General features: G+C 37.5%; 1 protein-coding gene across 2 annotated transcripts in view; it reads right to left on the reverse strand.

Moving 5' to 3' along the window:
• The window catches only part of Gp210 (nucleoporin 210), a 67,016-nt gene that overhangs the window by 10,264 nt on the left and 38,981 nt on the right, over nucleotides 1-17,771 (reverse strand). For both annotated transcript variants that reach the window (XM_002059314.4, XM_032436304.2), the window contains exons 11-14: nucleotides 2,124-2,245; nucleotides 1,967-2,065; nucleotides 1,666-1,899; nucleotides 1,437-1,583 (exon numbers count right to left, since the gene is read on the reverse strand). In XM_002059314.4, the coding sequence (XP_002059350.3) occupies nucleotides 1,437-1,583; nucleotides 1,666-1,899; nucleotides 1,967-2,065; nucleotides 2,124-2,245 (602 nt within the window). The remainder of the gene's footprint in view (nucleotides 1-1,436; nucleotides 1,584-1,665; nucleotides 1,900-1,966; nucleotides 2,066-2,123; nucleotides 2,246-17,771) is intronic.

Below are 17,771 nucleotides of genomic sequence, written 5' to 3' on the forward strand. Positions count from 1 at the left end.
GTTGTAAGCGGCACGAAATGGCAACAACAACAACAACAACAACAAAAACAATGACAATGACAATGACAATGGGGCTGTATCGCATGTTCACTTCACACACACTCGACATTTTGAAGTTCCATTGATGCGATTTGTGATGGCCACGAGTGTGCCCTGTACATGCGCAATTGAATTGAGCAATCGAGTGCTGCATGTCCTGTGCTTGGCTTAAAGTGCCGGCCACAGTTGGCCAGTTGCAATAATACATTGGCCAAGTTTGGTCAAACTGCAAATTTGCAGCTAATGTAAATTATGCGGCATATTTCAAATGCGCCACTTAACTATAATTAGAGCTGCAGCTAATATTTTAGAGTGGAAACGGGGCCAAAGGCACCAGGCAAATAATGCCAGCAGTCTGCAGCTAGCCGGAAACTGAAGTCAAGCAAAATGCTGTCATTTTGCATTTTTCAAAAAAAGTAATAGAAAAAGAAAGCAAATGGAGTAGCGAGACGAACAGCAGCCCTGCGGGTGGACATTGACATTGCGAGGCAGCTGCAACTGCAGCTGCTGTGCCACAAGAAGCCGCAACTACTTGCGGCAGCTCTTGCGGCAATACAACAGCAGCTGCAGCTGAAGCCGCCGCAGCATTGGTAACAATAGTCTGCCTTGGCTGGCTAACTGGCAAGGACAGTCCATAAGAACTTTCAAATTCATGGAATACTCTCAGTCTTTGGACAGAAGCTCGCTCGCACTCTCAACACTTGTCGTACATAATATTGTACTTTAAGAGCTGCCGCCAGTGGCTATGTCAGTGACTGGCAATAGGAGCGTACATTGTAAAGCAATTTCCTGTATTTTATTACCACATAAAATGTGCGTCCTTATGTTCTTGCCACTGCCGCCAGCTTCAGCTTATGATTGTTTCTAAGGCGACCGTATAAATAGGTACAAGTGCAGCTCAAAAGTTTCGACTTTAAGCAAAACGGAAATCCCGGCCAGCACACCGTAAATGAATTTATATATGCGCTTTTAACTCATTAAAATCATGCTTAAGCATATCCAGCTTACGTATGAAAATTGGGTGAGAAACGGACTTCAAAAGCATATTACTCAAACTAATTGCAGTTCTTTTAAAGTTCTAAATAAAGTATTAAAACATGTTATCTTTGTATAGGCAAATCCACAACCACGTGCGGAATATGGATGAAAAGGGTATTTTTCTTTAAAATTTAATATCCACTCCAAAGAGCGGAATTTACGTGAAAACGAACTTTCGTAATTATTCATATTGTAGACAGTATCCTTTAACATTGGCACATCCACAGCCACGTGTGGAAAATGGATGAAAAACAAACTTTGATTTAAAAGGAATATGCTAGGCATAGACAACCCGCACTCTTATAGTTATATTTCCCCCTTGCTGCCCATCAATTTGTACAACATTGAAGCCAACTCACCTGCAGCTTTTGCAGCGCCTTGTCCAGGCCACTTATGTGCAACTCCTGCGATTTCAGATCGTGCACCTGCAGCGATTCGAGCGACACTTTGATGCCCGGCACCATTTTCAGCGACATGGTATCCAGCACGCCATTTGGCATTGCCGCCTGCAATTAAACCCGAAAGCAAATTGTTTTAGCACAAATGGCATTAATTTGTTGTGTACACAGCACTCAACACACAGCTTACCTCCAGTTCGAGGTAGACATTGTTTGTCTTCAATGTGGACAGCAAATCCGTGAAACTGGACGTTAGCAGCAGCTTGCACGCATACTGACTGCTGTTTATGTCGAAAATGGCCTCGACCTGATACAGTTTCAACAACTTTTGACCGAGCTCATTCTTGGCTACCAGGCGACAGGTGAAGGCGTCCACAACGATTTTGTGCATTTGATTTATGCACTTGGATATATTGTGGGCAATCTAGCAATAATTGTGTGTGTAGACATTTAGAGTGAGTTGGCAATTTAACTGCATATCTTTAACTCACCAGATTGCTGAATTTGTCAGTTTGCATGTGATTGCGCAACACTAACTGCGCCGTGTACTCCGAGCCACTGAATATGTCCAGCGATTTGGCAAACACAATCTACAACAAAAAGAGATTTGAGTTATGAGCAACTGAATTGGGCTTCGAGGCCACGTACCGCATCCGATTCGCGCAATTCCAGATCGTATTTGAGGTAACCACCGCGACGCGATTTATCACCACATGTCACCACCACCTTCTCGCCCAGTTTGTGCTGATGGCTCAGCACGCGTGCAATGCCTGTAAACAAATACAAGAGTTGACATCAAAAAGCGTTCAAATAGTAGTTCAAATCAAAAACTAATTACTCAAATTCAATTACAAACTTTCGATTGAACTTTGTTAAAGCGGGTTTCTCAACAAGTTAGTTTCTAAATAAGATTTAACAAACTCTTTCGTGGTTTCAATTCAAATGTAAAAGCTTCGTTAGACAATTATATACAGCTATATCGACACCTCTGTTGCTATTGAACATGAATTAAAATAGACTCCTAGGAAAACCCTATTATTACTATTTATAAATAAAACATAAATAAGGTCTTCTAAAATTGTATTATTGTAAAAACTTATATATATAAATATATTTGAAGACCTTTTTATAAAGGTAAGTAAAAGATTCGTTAAGTTTGTTGAACTCATGAAACAGCCCGCTCGACGCTTCAGCCTTTCAAATTTGTTACACAAAAGCGCAATAATTTCGGCAAATATTGGTTGGAGAATTTTCGTAAAATACTTGAAACAAGAAGCAAGCCCAACCCCAAAAAATGTCTACGCAAAGGCCTAAAATATGCGAGCAATGTCGCTGAGACTGTGCGCCAAGAGAAGTTGCCAAACAAACAACGATATTAATATTTGATGGCATTAAATATGCTTCAATGATTTTTTCCACCTGCAAAGCCCGCCCAGCATGTCAATGCAAATGGTGCGCCGCATTGAATAGTAAATAACAACCCGCTCAGCGAAGCAGAAATACAGTTCAAATACTCTTAAAAAAGGGGAAGAGTAGCTGCCTGAGCATAAGATGTCGTCGGCGATTGCCACTAAATGGGTCAGATGACTACTCAAACGTAGCTAAAAACAAATTAAGCGAGCTCTAGTGGGGAAATATTTGATAAGCACATTCCCTAAACGAAGTGCCAACGTGCCATTAAAAACATTCTAGCTTGCTTCGGCTATGCTTCTACCTCCTATTGCCGCATACAACTTATATGAAGTGCATACTCGATTAACTATGGGTTTTAAAGTCTATATTTATCGATTTTAGAAAATTGAGAAAAAATATCGAAAATTCCAAAAATCAGTTGCTTAAGAAAAATATATAAATCAAATTTCCAGTCTCAATTGCAGTTTTATCGATATTTATCATTATTATATAAACATCATAAGAATAATAAACCCGTTTTGCGCGGGTTTTGAAGAATATATGATGCTAAATTCCTAAATCTAACTTACGCGGTTTTATTGAAATTTAACGATATTATAAAACTGGTAGAGGATATCGTATAAAAATTAACTCATTTCGCGTTGTCTTAGAGCATAAATAATAAAAATTTCCAGTCTGTATCTATTGTTTTTCCTGAGCACGAGAGTTTATTGCTGAGGTCCCACTGGGGCATACGTGAGGTATAAGAATATATTTTGTATTGAGTAAATCAGGCATCTCCACGGTATGGGGCGCACATTTCAATTCGTACCAAAACTGACAGCTTGAGCATTTCTATATACATATATATATAGTGTACATCAAAAGTTGTTACATTGTGCTTTTAACGCTATTGTGCGCTTTTAATTAATTTATGCGACAACATGACATGGCACTCTCCAAAGAGCAGACAGTTATCAGCTACAGTGAATGCATAAAACACGACTGCACATGTGTATGCGTATCCCTATAACTGTATGAACAGAAGTTGACTTTGTTCTTTTGTTAAATTACTGAATATGTTTAAATTAATTTTAAAGCACTGCAGGCTAAATCTGGCTAATTGTTATGGGACGTTTTTTTTTCTGCCTTTTGTTGAAAAGTGCCATGACACAAAACAGCTTTGATTTTCCACTTTTCCTTTTGCACTCAACAGCAGCAGCAGCAGCAGCAACAACAACTAAAACTAATCTGCAGCTGTGAGAAATATTGGCTGTATAAATTGCTTTGGGATTTCTTCTCGGTCGTCACACAATGAAGACAATGGCAATTGAAAATTAAATAACCCAATACAGTTGTATAAATATATGTATATACACTTATATCAATATTTTGACTTATATCAGATATATGCACAGACCTTGAAGAATTCATATATTTTGTAGATTCAAATGATTAACTTATTCTTTATTCTCTATTATTTTGTTAATGGTGAGAAACTATTATTATATAAAAATTATGTTTTATATTAAATTAATAATTATAACACATATTTGGTGGGTTTATTAATATATTCAGATTTAAAGGGCCTTTCTGAAAGATATACTTATTTCAATATCCACGCGATACAAGGTCACACCCTATATGCAGGCCAAGGAGCACAAGTCGAGTGTAAACAACTAACAGATACCCTAGCACGCCCGCATTCTAAACGTTTCCTATTTGCATATATACGCGGCACTAGGACAAACCCTCTATGCATTCCAATTAACTAGCAGATGCCCTAGCATGTTCTACATTATCTTCTAGGCAATAGGTGAAGTTATGTAAGGCTTTAAGCCCTGACTTCGTGTATAAATAATCGACTAAAAAGCATTCTGCATTTCCTGGAATGGTGAATATTCCCTGCATTTACCACTAACAAATCCAGTGGAGAGTAATTGAAAAGGAGAGAGGTTGTATTTATTTCTTTACAACCGCAATGTTGAGTATTTGGTTATGGAAGGGTATGAAGAGCATGCAAAAGGAAGAGACTCCAATATACCCTGTACACAATAAGTAGCTAATCGAAATTATGATTTAAGTGCTGCATTTACAACACAGGAATAACTTGTAAAGCTGTGTGTAGATTCTGAGTACATATATGTTGACTATTGCCTCCTTCACACAATGACACAGATATAATATACTAATATATTGCCTTTAAAAATTTAAGTGCAGGGAATGCAAAAAATTGTTTTTTATAAATATACCATTACTAACTAATATATCCTTTATTAGCACTATAAGTACAGGGTATGCAAAAATATTTTACTATCAGAAAATTAACAAGTGCACACACACACACACACACACGAACATTGCAGTTTCTTGGCTTAACAAACCCGTTTTGAATAGGATTTTGCAAATTTTGAATGCCTTTCGAAAATATGTGTGCAAATTTCTCAGTTTTAGCTGAAAATTGAAAAGCGGATGTTGAGGCCAGGCCAGGAGAAACCTTTTGCTGGCAATTGTTGAGATGCTTAACTTTCGATGCGAACCGGGCAAGGAGCTTATACAGAGTACTTCTCGGTAAGGGGGAGCTGCCTCTGTCAATCTCCATTTGAGCTGTGCCTCTTGCCATAATATTTTCATTTTCCATCAACAACGATAGGCCAAACTTTTGTGTGCCTCAAACCATAGCACAGAGAAAGAGAAGGAGAGCGAGAGCGAGAGAGAGACATGCATATTTTATACATATCTCAAGTCGTGTTTTAGTTCTTAAATTCCCAGTCGAGCCGAGAGACAGTTATGCTAAGTTTGTACTTATTTTTGGAAACACACACGCGCATCACATATTGATATTTGGCAAATACTAGATACTTTATCTTTATGCTCGGTTGCAGCTAGAAGCAGTTAACAACAACAAGCACACACACACACACACATACACACACTCACACACACAAGTTGTCCTGTCTTCTGTGTACTGCCTCTATTTGCCTTATCCTATTGCTAAAGCGCCGCGACGCGACGCGACGCCTCGTGACGTGCAAAGTGTGAAAAATTGTTTTTCTCATACACACTTTTCTTCGCTTCTCCTTTTTTTTTTTGAAGATTGAGTTTTGTGGCAGGCAGCAGGCGGACAGCACTTTATGAATAATGTATTACGCTTAGCTGCGTTGTGTTGTGAATTGCATTAGAAGTTTACTTTTGCAATTGCTCAACACTGGGCGCATGTTGGCTGGCAACAGCATATAAATGTTACTAGTTAGAATCAAAGTCGAGCAGATACTTAATACAATGGCCAAAAACTATGATTTCATTGTCCTTGGATTCCTTTGCTTGCTTATGTTTGATGTTTGTTTTAACTGTTAAGAAGAAGAGCTATCTATGCCAGCTAAAAACTGGAGGATTCCCCTAAATACACCCCCTTACTCGGTTAAGATTCAAACAATTTTAAAAGAGTAAGGCTTTTTGTTCATGGTTTTGCCTCTATAAAAATTTGGCATTCAAATCTGGCAACATCATTTTCGGTCAAAAGTCATGTAAAAGTCTAACCTTAAGAATCCTATATAGACGTACGTCCATATTTCCCACACCCATAAGTCGGTCAAAAATTAACCGATTTTCATGGGGCTTGGCTTTTTATTCATGGTTTTGCCTCTAGAAAAATTTGGCATTTAAATCTGGCAACATCATTTTCGGTCAAAATTTATGTAAAAATTCTAACCCCAAAAGTCCTATATGGACATGGGTCCATATTTCCCACACCCATAACTCGGTCAAAAATCAACCGATTTTCATGGGGCTTGGCTTTTTATTCATGGTTTCGCCTCTGGAAAAATTTGGCATTTAAATCTGGCTACATCATTTTCGGTCAAAATTCATGTAAAAATTCTGACCTTAAGAATCCTATATAGACGTACGTCCATATTTCCCATACCCATAAGTCGGTCAAAAATTAACCGATTTTCATGGGGCTTGGCTTTTTATTCATGGTTTTGCCTCTAGAAAAATTCAGCATTTAAATCTGGCTACATCATTTTCGGTCAAAATTCATGTAAAAATGCTGACCCCAATATCCTTAATGGACATGTGTCCATATTTCCCACACCCATAACTCGGTCAAAAATCTACCGATTTTCATGGGTCTTGGCTTTTTATTCATGGTTTTGCCTCTAGAAAAATTTGGCATTTAAATCTGGCTACATCATTTTCGGTCAAAATTCATGTAAAAATTCTGACCCCACAAATCCTATATGGACAGGGGTCCATATTTCCCACACCCATAACTCGGTCAAAAATCTACCGATTTTCATGGGGCTTGGCTTTTTATTCATGGTTTTGCCTCTAGAAAAATTTGGCATTTAAATCTGGCAACATCATTTTCGGTCAAAATTCATGTAAAAATTCTGACCCCAAAAATCCTTTATGGACATGGGTCCATATTTCCCACACCCATAACTCGGTCAAAAATCTACCGATTTTCATGGGTCTTGGCTTTTTATTCATGGTTTTGCCTCTAGAAAAATTTTGGCATTTAAATCTGGCTACATCATTTTCGGTCAAAATTCATGTACAAATTCTGACCCCAAAAATCCTATATGGACATCCTATATGGTCCATATTTCCCACACCCATAAGTCGGTCAAAAATCAACCGATTTTCATGGGGCTTGGCTTTTTAATTATGGTTTTGCCTCTAGAAAAATTTGGCATTTAAATCTGGCTACATCATTTTGGGTCAAAATTCATTTAAAAATTCTGACCCCAGAAATCCTATATGGACAGGGGTCCATATTTCCCACACCCATAACTCGGTCAAAAATCTACCGATTTTCATGGGGCTTAGCTTTTTATTCATGGTTTTGCCTCTAGAAAAATTTGGCATTTACATCTGGCAACATCATTTTCGGTCAAAATTCATGCAAAAGTCTAACCTCAAAAATCCTATATAGACGTGCGTCCATATTTCCCACACCCATAAGTCGGTCAAAAATCAACCGATTTTCATGGGACTTGGCTTTTTATTCATGGTTTTGCCTCTAGAAAAATTTGGCATTTAAATCTGGCAACATCATTTTCGGTCAAAATTCATGTAAAAATTGTGACCCCAAAAATGCTATATGGACATGGATCCATATTTCCCACACCCATAAGTCGGTCAAAAATCTACCGATTTTCATGGGACTTGGCTTTTTATTCATGGTTTTGCCTCTAGAAAAATTTGGCATTTAAATCTGGCAACATCATTTTCGGTCAAAATTCATGTAAAAATTATGACCCCAAAAATGCTATATGGACATGGATCCATATTTCCCACACCCATAAGTCGGTCAAAAATCAACCGATTTTCATGGGGCTTGGCTTTTTATTCATGGTTTTGCCTCTAGAAAAATTTGGCATTTAAATTTGGCTACATCATTTTCGGTCAAAATTCATGTAATAATTCTGACCCCACAAATCCTATATGGACAGGGGTCCATATTTCCCACACCCATAACTCGGTCAAAAATCTACCGATTTTCATGGGGCTTGGCTTTTTATTCATGGTTTTGCCTCTAGAAAAATTTGGCATTTAAATCTGGCAACATCATTTTCGGTCAAAATTCATGTAAAAATTCTGACCCCAAAAATCCTATATGGACATGGGTCCATATTTCCCACACCCATAACTCGGTCAAAAATCAACCGATTTTCATGGGGCATGGCTTTTTATTCATGGTTTTGCCTCTAGAAAAATTCGGCATTTAGATCTGGCTACATCATTTTCGGTCAAAATTCATGTAAAAATTCTGACCCCAAAAATCCTATATGGACATGGATCCATATTTCTCACACCCATAACTCGGTCAAAAATCAACCGATTTTCATGGGGCTTAGCTTTTTATTCATGGTTTTGCCTCTAGAAAAATTCGGCATTCAAATCTGGCTACATCATTTTCGGTCAAAATTCATGTAAAAATTCTGACCCCAAAAATCTTATATGGACAGGGGTCCATATTTCCCACACCCATAACTCGGTCAAAAATGTACCGATTTTCATGGGGCTTGGCTTTTTATTCATGGTTTTGCCTCTAGAAAAATTTGGCATTTAAATCTGGCAACATCATTTTCGGTCAAAGTTCATGCAAAAGTCTAACCTCAAAAATCCTATATAGACGTGCGTCCATATTTCCCACACCCATAAGTCGGTCAAAAATCAACCGATTTTCATGGGACTTGGCTTTTTATTCATGGTTTTGCCTCTAGAAAAATTTGGCATTTAAATCTGGCTACATCAATTTCGGTCAAAATTCATGTAAAAATTCTGACCCCAAAAATGCTATATGGACATGGATCCATATTTCCCACACCCATAAGTCGGTCAAAAATCAACCGATTTTCATGGGGCTTGGCTTTTTATTCATGGTTTTGCCTCTAGAAAAATTTGGCATTTAAATCTGGCAACATCATTTTCGGACAAAATTCATGTAAAAATTGTGACCCCACAAATCCTATATGGACAGGGGTCCATATTTCCCACACCCATAACTCGGTCAAAAATCTACCGATTTTCATGGGGCTTGGCTTTTTATTCATGGTTTTGCCTCTAGAAAAATTTGGCATTTAAATCTGGCAACATCATTTTCGGTCAAAATTCATGTAAAAATTCTGACCCCAAAAATCCTTTATGGACATGGGTCCATATTTCCCACACCCATAACTCGGTCAAAAATCAACCGATTTTCATGGGGCATGGCTTTTTATTCATGGTTTTGCCTCTAGAAAAATTCGGCATTCAAATCTGGCTACATCATTTTCGGTCAAAATTCATGTAAAAATTCTGACCCCAAAAATCCTATATGGACATCCTATATGGTCCATATTTCCCACACCCATAACTCGGTCAAAAATCTACCGATTTTTATGGGTCTTGGCTTTTTATTCATTGTTTTGCCTCTAGAAAAATTTGGCATTTAAATCTGGCAACATCATTTTCGGTCAAAATTCATGTAAAAATTCTGACCCCAAAAATCCTATATGGACATGGGTCCATATTTCCCACACCCATAAGTCGGTCAAAAATCAACCGATTTTCATGGGGCTTGGCTTTTTATTCATGGTTTTGCCTCTAGAAAAATTTGGCATTTAAATCTGGCTACATCATTTTCGGTCAAAATTCATTTAAAAATTCTGACCCCAAAAATCCTTTATGGACATGGGTCCATATTTCCCACACCCATAACTCGGTCAAAAATCAACCGATTTTCATGGGGCTTGGCTTTTTATTCAGGGTTTTGCCTCTAGAAAATTTTGGCATTTAAATCTGGCAACATCATTTTCGGTCAAAATTCATGTAAAAATTCTGACCCCAAAAATGCAATATGGACATGGGTCCATATTTCCCACACCCATAAGTCGGTCAAAAATCAACCGATTTTCATGGGGCTTGGCTTTTTATTCATGGTTTTGCCTCTAGAAAAATTTGGCATTTAAATCTGGCTACATCATTTTGGGTCAAAATTCATGTAAAAATTCTGACCCCAGAAATCCTATATGGACAGGGGTCCATATTTCCCACACCCATAACTCGGTCAAAAATCTACCGATTTTCATGGGGCTTGGCTTTTTATTCATGGTTTTGCCTCTAGAAAAATTTGGCATTTAAATCTGGCAACATCATTTTCGGTCAAAATTCATGCAAAAGTCTAACCTCAAAAATCCTATATAGACGTGCGTCCATATTTCCCACACCCATAAGTCGGTCAAAAATCAACCGATTTTCATGGGACTTGGCTTTTTATTCATGGCTTTGCCTCTAGAAAAATTTGGCATTTAAATCTGGCAACATCATTTTCGGTCAAAATTCATGTAAAAATTCTGACCCCAAAAATCCTTTATGGACATGGGTCCATATTTCCCACACCCATAACTCGGTCAAAAATCAACCGATTTTCATGGGACTTGGCTTTTTATTCATGGTTTTGCCTCTAGAAAAATTTGGCATTCAAATCTGGCTACATCATTTTCGGTCAAAATTCATGTAAAAATTCTGACCCCAAAAATCCTATATGGACATCCTATATGGTCCATATTTCCCACACCCATAACTCGGTCAAAAATCAACCGATTTTCATGGGGCATGGCTTTTTATTCATGGTTTTGCCTCTAGAAAAATTCGGCATTCAAATCTGGCTACATCATTTTCGGTCAAAATTCATGTACAAATTCTGACCCAAAAATCCTATATGGACATCCTATATGGTCCATATTTCCCACACCCATAACTCGGTCAAAAATCTACCGATTTTCATGGGTCTTGGCTTTTTATTCATTGTTATGCCTCTAGAAAAATTTGGCATTTAAATCTGGCAACATCATTTTCGGTCAATATTCATGTAAAAATTCTGACCCCAAAAATCCTATATGGACATGGGTCCATATTTCCCACACCCATAACTCGGTCAAAAATCAACCGATTTTCATGGGGCTTGGCTTTTTATTCAGGGTTTTGCCTCTAGAAAATTTTGGCATTTAAATCTGGCAACATCATTTTCGGTCAAAATTCATGTAAAAATTCTGACCCCAAAAATGCAATATGGACATGGGTCCATATTTCCCACACCCATAAGTCGGTCAAAAATCAACCGATTTTCATGGGGCTTGGCTTTTTATTCATGGTTTTGCCTCTAGAAAATTTTGGCATTTAAATCTGGCTACATCATTTTGGGTCAAAATTCATGTAAAAATTCTGACCCCAGAAATCCTATATGGACAGGGGTCCATATTTCCCACACCCATAACTCGGTCAACAATCTACCGATTTTCATGGGGCTTGGCTTTTTGTTCATGGTTTTGCCTCTAGAAAAATTTGGCATTTAAATCTGGCAACATCATTTTCGGTCAAAATTCATGCAAAAGTCTAACCTCAAAAATCCTATATAGACGTGCGTCCATATTTCCCACACCCATAAGTCGGTCAAAAATCAACCGATTTTCATGGGACTTGGCTTTTTATTCATGGTTTTGCCTCTAGAAAAATTTGGCATTTAAATCTGGCAACATCATTTTCGGTCAAAATTCATGTAAAAATTGTGACCCCAAAAATGCTATATGGACATGGATCCATATTTCCCACACCCATAAGTCGGTCAAAAATCAACCGATTTTCATGGGACTTGGCTTTTTATTCATGGTTTTGCCTCTAGAAAAATTTGGCATTTAAATCTGGCTACATCATTTTCGGTCAAAATTCAAGTAAAAATTGTGACCCCAAAAATCCTATATAGACGTGCGTCCATATTTCCCACACCCATAAGTCGGTCAAAAATCAACCGATTTTCATGGGACTTGGCTTTTTATTCATGGTTTTGCCTCTAGAAAAATTTGGCATTTAAATCTGGCAACATCATTTTCGGTCAAAATTCATGTAAAAATTGTGACCCCAAAAATGCTATATGGACATGGATCCATATTTCCCACACCCATAAGTCGGTCAAAAATCAACCGATTTTCATGGGACTTGGCTTTTTATTCATGGTTTTGCCTCTAGAAAAATTTGGCATTTAAATCTGGCTACATCATTTTCGGTCAAAATTCAAGTAAAAATTGTGACCCCAAAAATGCTATATGGACATGGATCCATATTTCCCACACCCATAAGTCGGTCAAAAATCAACCGATTTTCATGGGGCTTGGCTTTTTATTCATGGTTTTGCCTCTAGAAAAATTTGGCATTTAAATCTGGCAACATCATTTTCGGTCAAAATTCATGTAAAAATTCTGACCCCAAAAATCCTTTATGGACATGGGTCCATATTTCCCACACCCATAACTCGGTCAAAAATCAACCGATTTTCATGGGACTTGGCTTTTTATTCATGGTTTTGCCTCTAGAAAAATTTGGCATTCAAATCTGGCTACATCATTTTCGGTCAAAATTCATGTAAAAATTCTGACCCCAAAAATCCTATATGGACATCCTATATGGTCCATATTTCCCACACCCATAACTCGGTCAAAAATCAACCGATTTTCCTGGGGCATGGCTTTTTATTCATGGTTTTGCCTCTAGAAAAATTCGGCATTCAAATCTGGCTACATCATTTTCGGTCAAAATTCATGTACAAATTCTGACCCCAAAAATCCTATATGGACATCCTATATGGTCCATATTTCCCACACCCATAACTCGGTCAAAAATCTACCGATTTTCATGGGTCTTGGCTTTTTATTCATTGTTATGCCTCTAGAAAAATTTGGCATTTAAATCTGGCAACATCATTTTCGGTCAATATTCATGTAAAAATTCTGACCCCAAAAATCCTATATGGACATGGGTCCATATTTCCCACACCCATAACTCGGTCAAAAATCAACCGATTTTCATGGGGCTTGGCTTTTTATTCATGGTTTTGCCTCTAGAAAAATTTGGCATTTAAATCTGGCTACATCATTTTGGGTCAAAATTCATGTAAAAATTCTGACCCCAGAAATCCTATATGGACAGGGGTCCATATTTCCCACACCCATAACTCGGTCAACAATCTACCGATTTTCATGGGGCTTGGCTTTTTGTTCATGGTTTTGCCTCTAGAAAAATTTGGCATTTAAATCTGGCAACATCATTTTCGGTCAAAATTCATGCAAAAGTCTAACCTCAAAAATCCTATATAGACGTGCGTCCATATTTCCCACACCCATAAGTCGGTCAAAAATCAACCGATTTTCATGGGACTTGGCTTTTTATTCATGGTTTTGCCTCTAGAAAAATTTGGCATTTAAATCTGGCAACATCATTTTCGGTCAAAATTCATGTAAAAATTGTGACCCCAAAAATGCTATATGGACATGGATCCATATTTCCCACACCCATAAGTCGGTCAAAAATCAACCGATTTTCATGGGACTTGGCTTTTTATTCATGGTTTTGCCTCTAGAAAAATTTGGCATTTAAATCTGGCTACATCATTTTCGGTCAAAATTCAAGTAAAAATTGTGACCCCAAAAATCCTATATAGACGTGCGTCCATATTTCCCACACCCATAAGTCGGTCAAAAATCAACCGATTTTCATGGGACTTGGCTTTTTATTCATGGTTTTGCCTCTAGAAAAATTTGGCATTTAAATCTGGCAACATCATTTTCGGTCAAAATTCATGTAAAAATTGTGACCCCAAAAATGCTATATGGACATGGATCCATATTTCCCACACCCATAAGTCGGTCAAAAATCAACCGATTTTCATGGGACTTGGCTTTTTATTCATGGTTTTGCCTCTAGAAAAATTTGGCATTTAAATCTGGCTACATCATTTTCGGTCAAAATTCAAGTAAAAATTGTGACCCCAAAAATGCTATATGGACATGGATCCATATTTCCCACACCCATAAGTCGGTCAAAAATCAACCGATTTTCATGGGGCTTGGCTTTTTATTCATGGTTTTGCCTCTAGAAAAATTTGGCATTTAAATTTGGCTACATCATTTTCGGTCAAAATTCATGTAATAATTCTGACCCCACAAATCCTATATGGACAGGGGTCCATATTTCCCACACCCATAACTCGGTCAAAAATCTACCGATTTTCATGGGGCTTGGCTTTTTATTCATGGTTTTGCCTCTAGAAAAATTTGGCATTTAAATCTGGCAACATCATTTTCGGTCAAAATTCATGCAAAAGTCTAACCTCAAAAATCCTATATAGACGTGCGTCCATATTTCCCACACCCATAAGTCGGTCAAAAATCAACCGATTTTCATGGGACTTGGCTTTTTATTCATGGTTTTGCCTCTAGAAAAATTTGGCATTTAAATCTGGCAACATCATTTTCGGTCAAAATTCATGTAATAATTCTGACCCCACAAATCCTATATGGACAGGGGTCCATATTTCCCACACCCATAACTCGGTCAAAAATCTACCGATTTTCATGGGGCTTGGCTTTTTATTCATGGTTTTGCCTCTAGAAAAATTTGGCATTTAAATCTGGCAACATCATTTTCGGTCAAAATTCATGTAAAAATTCTGACCCCAAAAATCCTATATGGACATGGGTCCATATTTCCCACACCCATAACTCGGTCAAAAATCTACCGATTTTCATGGGGCATGGCTTTTTATTCATGGTTTTGCCTCTAGAAAAATTCGGCATTTAAATCTGGCTACATCATTTTCGGTCAAAATTCATGTAAAAATTCTGACCCCAAAAATCCTATATGGACATGGATCCATATTTCTCACACCCATAACTCGGTCAAAAATCAACCGATTTTCATGGGGCTTAGCTTTTTATTCATGGTTTTGCCTCTAGAAAAATTCGGCATTCAAATCTGGCTACATCATTTTCGGTCAAAATTCATGTAAAAATTCTGACCCCAAAAATCCTATATGAACAGGGGTCCATATTTCCCACACCCATAACTCGGTCAAAAATCTACCGATTTTCATGGGTCTTGGCTTTTTATTCATGGTTTTGCCTCTAGAAAAATTTGGCATTTAAATCTGGCTACATCATTTTCGGTCAAAATTCATGTAAAAATTGTGACCCCAAAAATGCTATATGGACATGGATCCATATTTCCCACACCCATAAGTCGGTCAAAAATCAACCGATTTTTATGGGGCTTGGCTTTTTATTCATGGTTTTGCCTCTAGAAAAATTTGGCATTTAAATTTGGCTACATCATTTTCGGTCAAAATTCATGTAATAATTCTGACCCCACAAATCCTATATGGACAGGGGTCCATATTTCCCACACCCATAACTCGGTCAAAAATCTACCGATTTTCATGGGGCTTGGCTTTTTATTCATGGTTTTGCCTCTAGAAAAATTTGGCATTTAAATCTGGCAACATCATTTTCGGTCAAAATTCATGTAAAAATTCTGACCCCAAAAATCCTATATGGACATGGGTCCATATTTCCCACACCCATAACTCGGTCAAAAATCAACCGATTTTCATGGGGCATGGCTTTTTATTCATGGTTTTGCCTCTAGAAAAATTCGGCATTTAAATCTGGCTACATCATTTTCGGTCAAAATTCATGTAAAAATTCTGACCCCAAAAATCCTATATGGACATGGATCCATATTTCTCACACCCATAACTCGGTCAAAAATCAACCGATTTCATGGGGCTTAGCTTTTTATTCATGGTTTTGCCTCTAGAAAAATTCGGCATTCAAATCTGGCTACATCATTTTCGGTCAAAATTCATGTAAAAATTCTGCCCCAAAAATCCTATATGAACAGGGGTCCATATTTCCCACACCCATAACTCGGTCAAAAATCTACCGATTTTCATGGGTCTTGGCTTTTTATTCATGGTTTTGCCTCTAGAAAAATTCGGCATTTAAATCTGGCTACATCATTTTCGGTCAAAATTCATGTAAAAATTCTGACCCCACAAATCCTATATGGACAGGGGTCCATATTTCCCACACCCATAACTCGGTCAAAAATCTACCGATTTTCATGGGGCTTGGCTTTTTATTCATGGTTTTGCCTCTAGAAAAATTTGGCATTTAAATCTGGCAACATCATTTTCGGTCAAAATTCATGCAAAAGTCTAACCTCAAAAATCCTATATAGACGTGCGTCCATATTTCCCACACCCATAAGTCGGTCAGAAATCAACCGATTTTCATGGGACTTGGCTTTTTATTCATGGTTTTGCCTCTAGAAAAATTTGGCATTTAAATCTGGCAACATCATTTTCGGTCAAAATTCATGTAAAAATTGTGACCCCAAAAATGCTATATGGACATGGATCCATATTTCCCACACCCATAAGTCGGTCAAAAATCAACCGATTTTCATGGGACTTGGCTTTTTATTCATGGTTTTGCCTCTAGAAAAATTTGGCATTTAAATCTGGCTACATCATTTTCGGTCAAAATTCAAGTAAAAATTGTGACCCCAAAAATCCTATATAGACGTGCGTCCATATTTCCCACACCCATAAGTCGGTCAAAAATCAACCGATTTTCATGGGACTTGGCTTTTTATTCATGGTTTTGCCTCTAGAAAAATTTGGCATTTAAATCTGGCAACATCATTTTCGGTCAAAATTCATGTAAAAATTGTGACCCCAAAAATGCTATATGGACATGGATCCATATTTCCCACACCCATAAGTCGGTCAAAAATCAACCGATTTTCATGGGACTTGGCTTTTTATTCATGGTTTTGCCTCTAGAAAAATTTGGCATTTAAATCTGGCTACATCATTTTCGGTCAAAATTCAAGTAAAAATTGTGACCCCAAAAATGCTATATGGACATGGATCCATATTTCCCACACCCATAAGTCGGTCAAAAATCAACCGATTTTCATGGGGCTTGGCTTTTTATTCATGGTTTTGCCTCTAGAAAAATTTGGCATTTAAATTTGGCTACATCATTTTCGGTCAAAATTCATGTAATAATTCTGACCCCACAAATCCTATATGGACAGGGGTCCATATTTCCCACACCCATAACTCGGTCAAAAATCTACCGATTTTCATGGGGCTTGGCTTTTTATTCATGGTTTTGCCTCTAGAAAAATTTGGCATTTAAATCTGGCAACATCATTTTCGGTCAAAATTCATGCAAAAGTCTAACCTCAAAAATCCTATATAGACGTGCGTCCATATTTCCCACACCCATAAGTCGGTCAAAAATCAACCGATTTTCATGGGACTTGGCTTTTTATTCATGGTTTTGCCTCTAGAAAAATTTGGCATTTAAATCTGGCTACATCATTTTCGGTCAAAATTCATGTAAAAATTGTGACCCCAAAAATGCTATATGGACATGGATCCATATTTCCCACACCCATAAGTCGGTCAAAAATCAACCGATTTTCATGGGACTTGGCTTTTTATTCATGGTTTTGCCTCTAGAAAAATTTGGCATTTAAATCTGGCTACATCATTTTCGGTCAAAATTCATG

This window comes from Drosophila virilis, chromosome 5 (genome assembly GCF_030788295.1).
Source record: "Drosophila virilis strain 15010-1051.87 chromosome 5, Dvir_AGI_RSII-ME, whole genome shotgun sequence".
NCBI classification, from domain to species: domain Eukaryota; kingdom Metazoa; phylum Arthropoda; class Insecta; order Diptera; family Drosophilidae; genus Drosophila; species Drosophila virilis.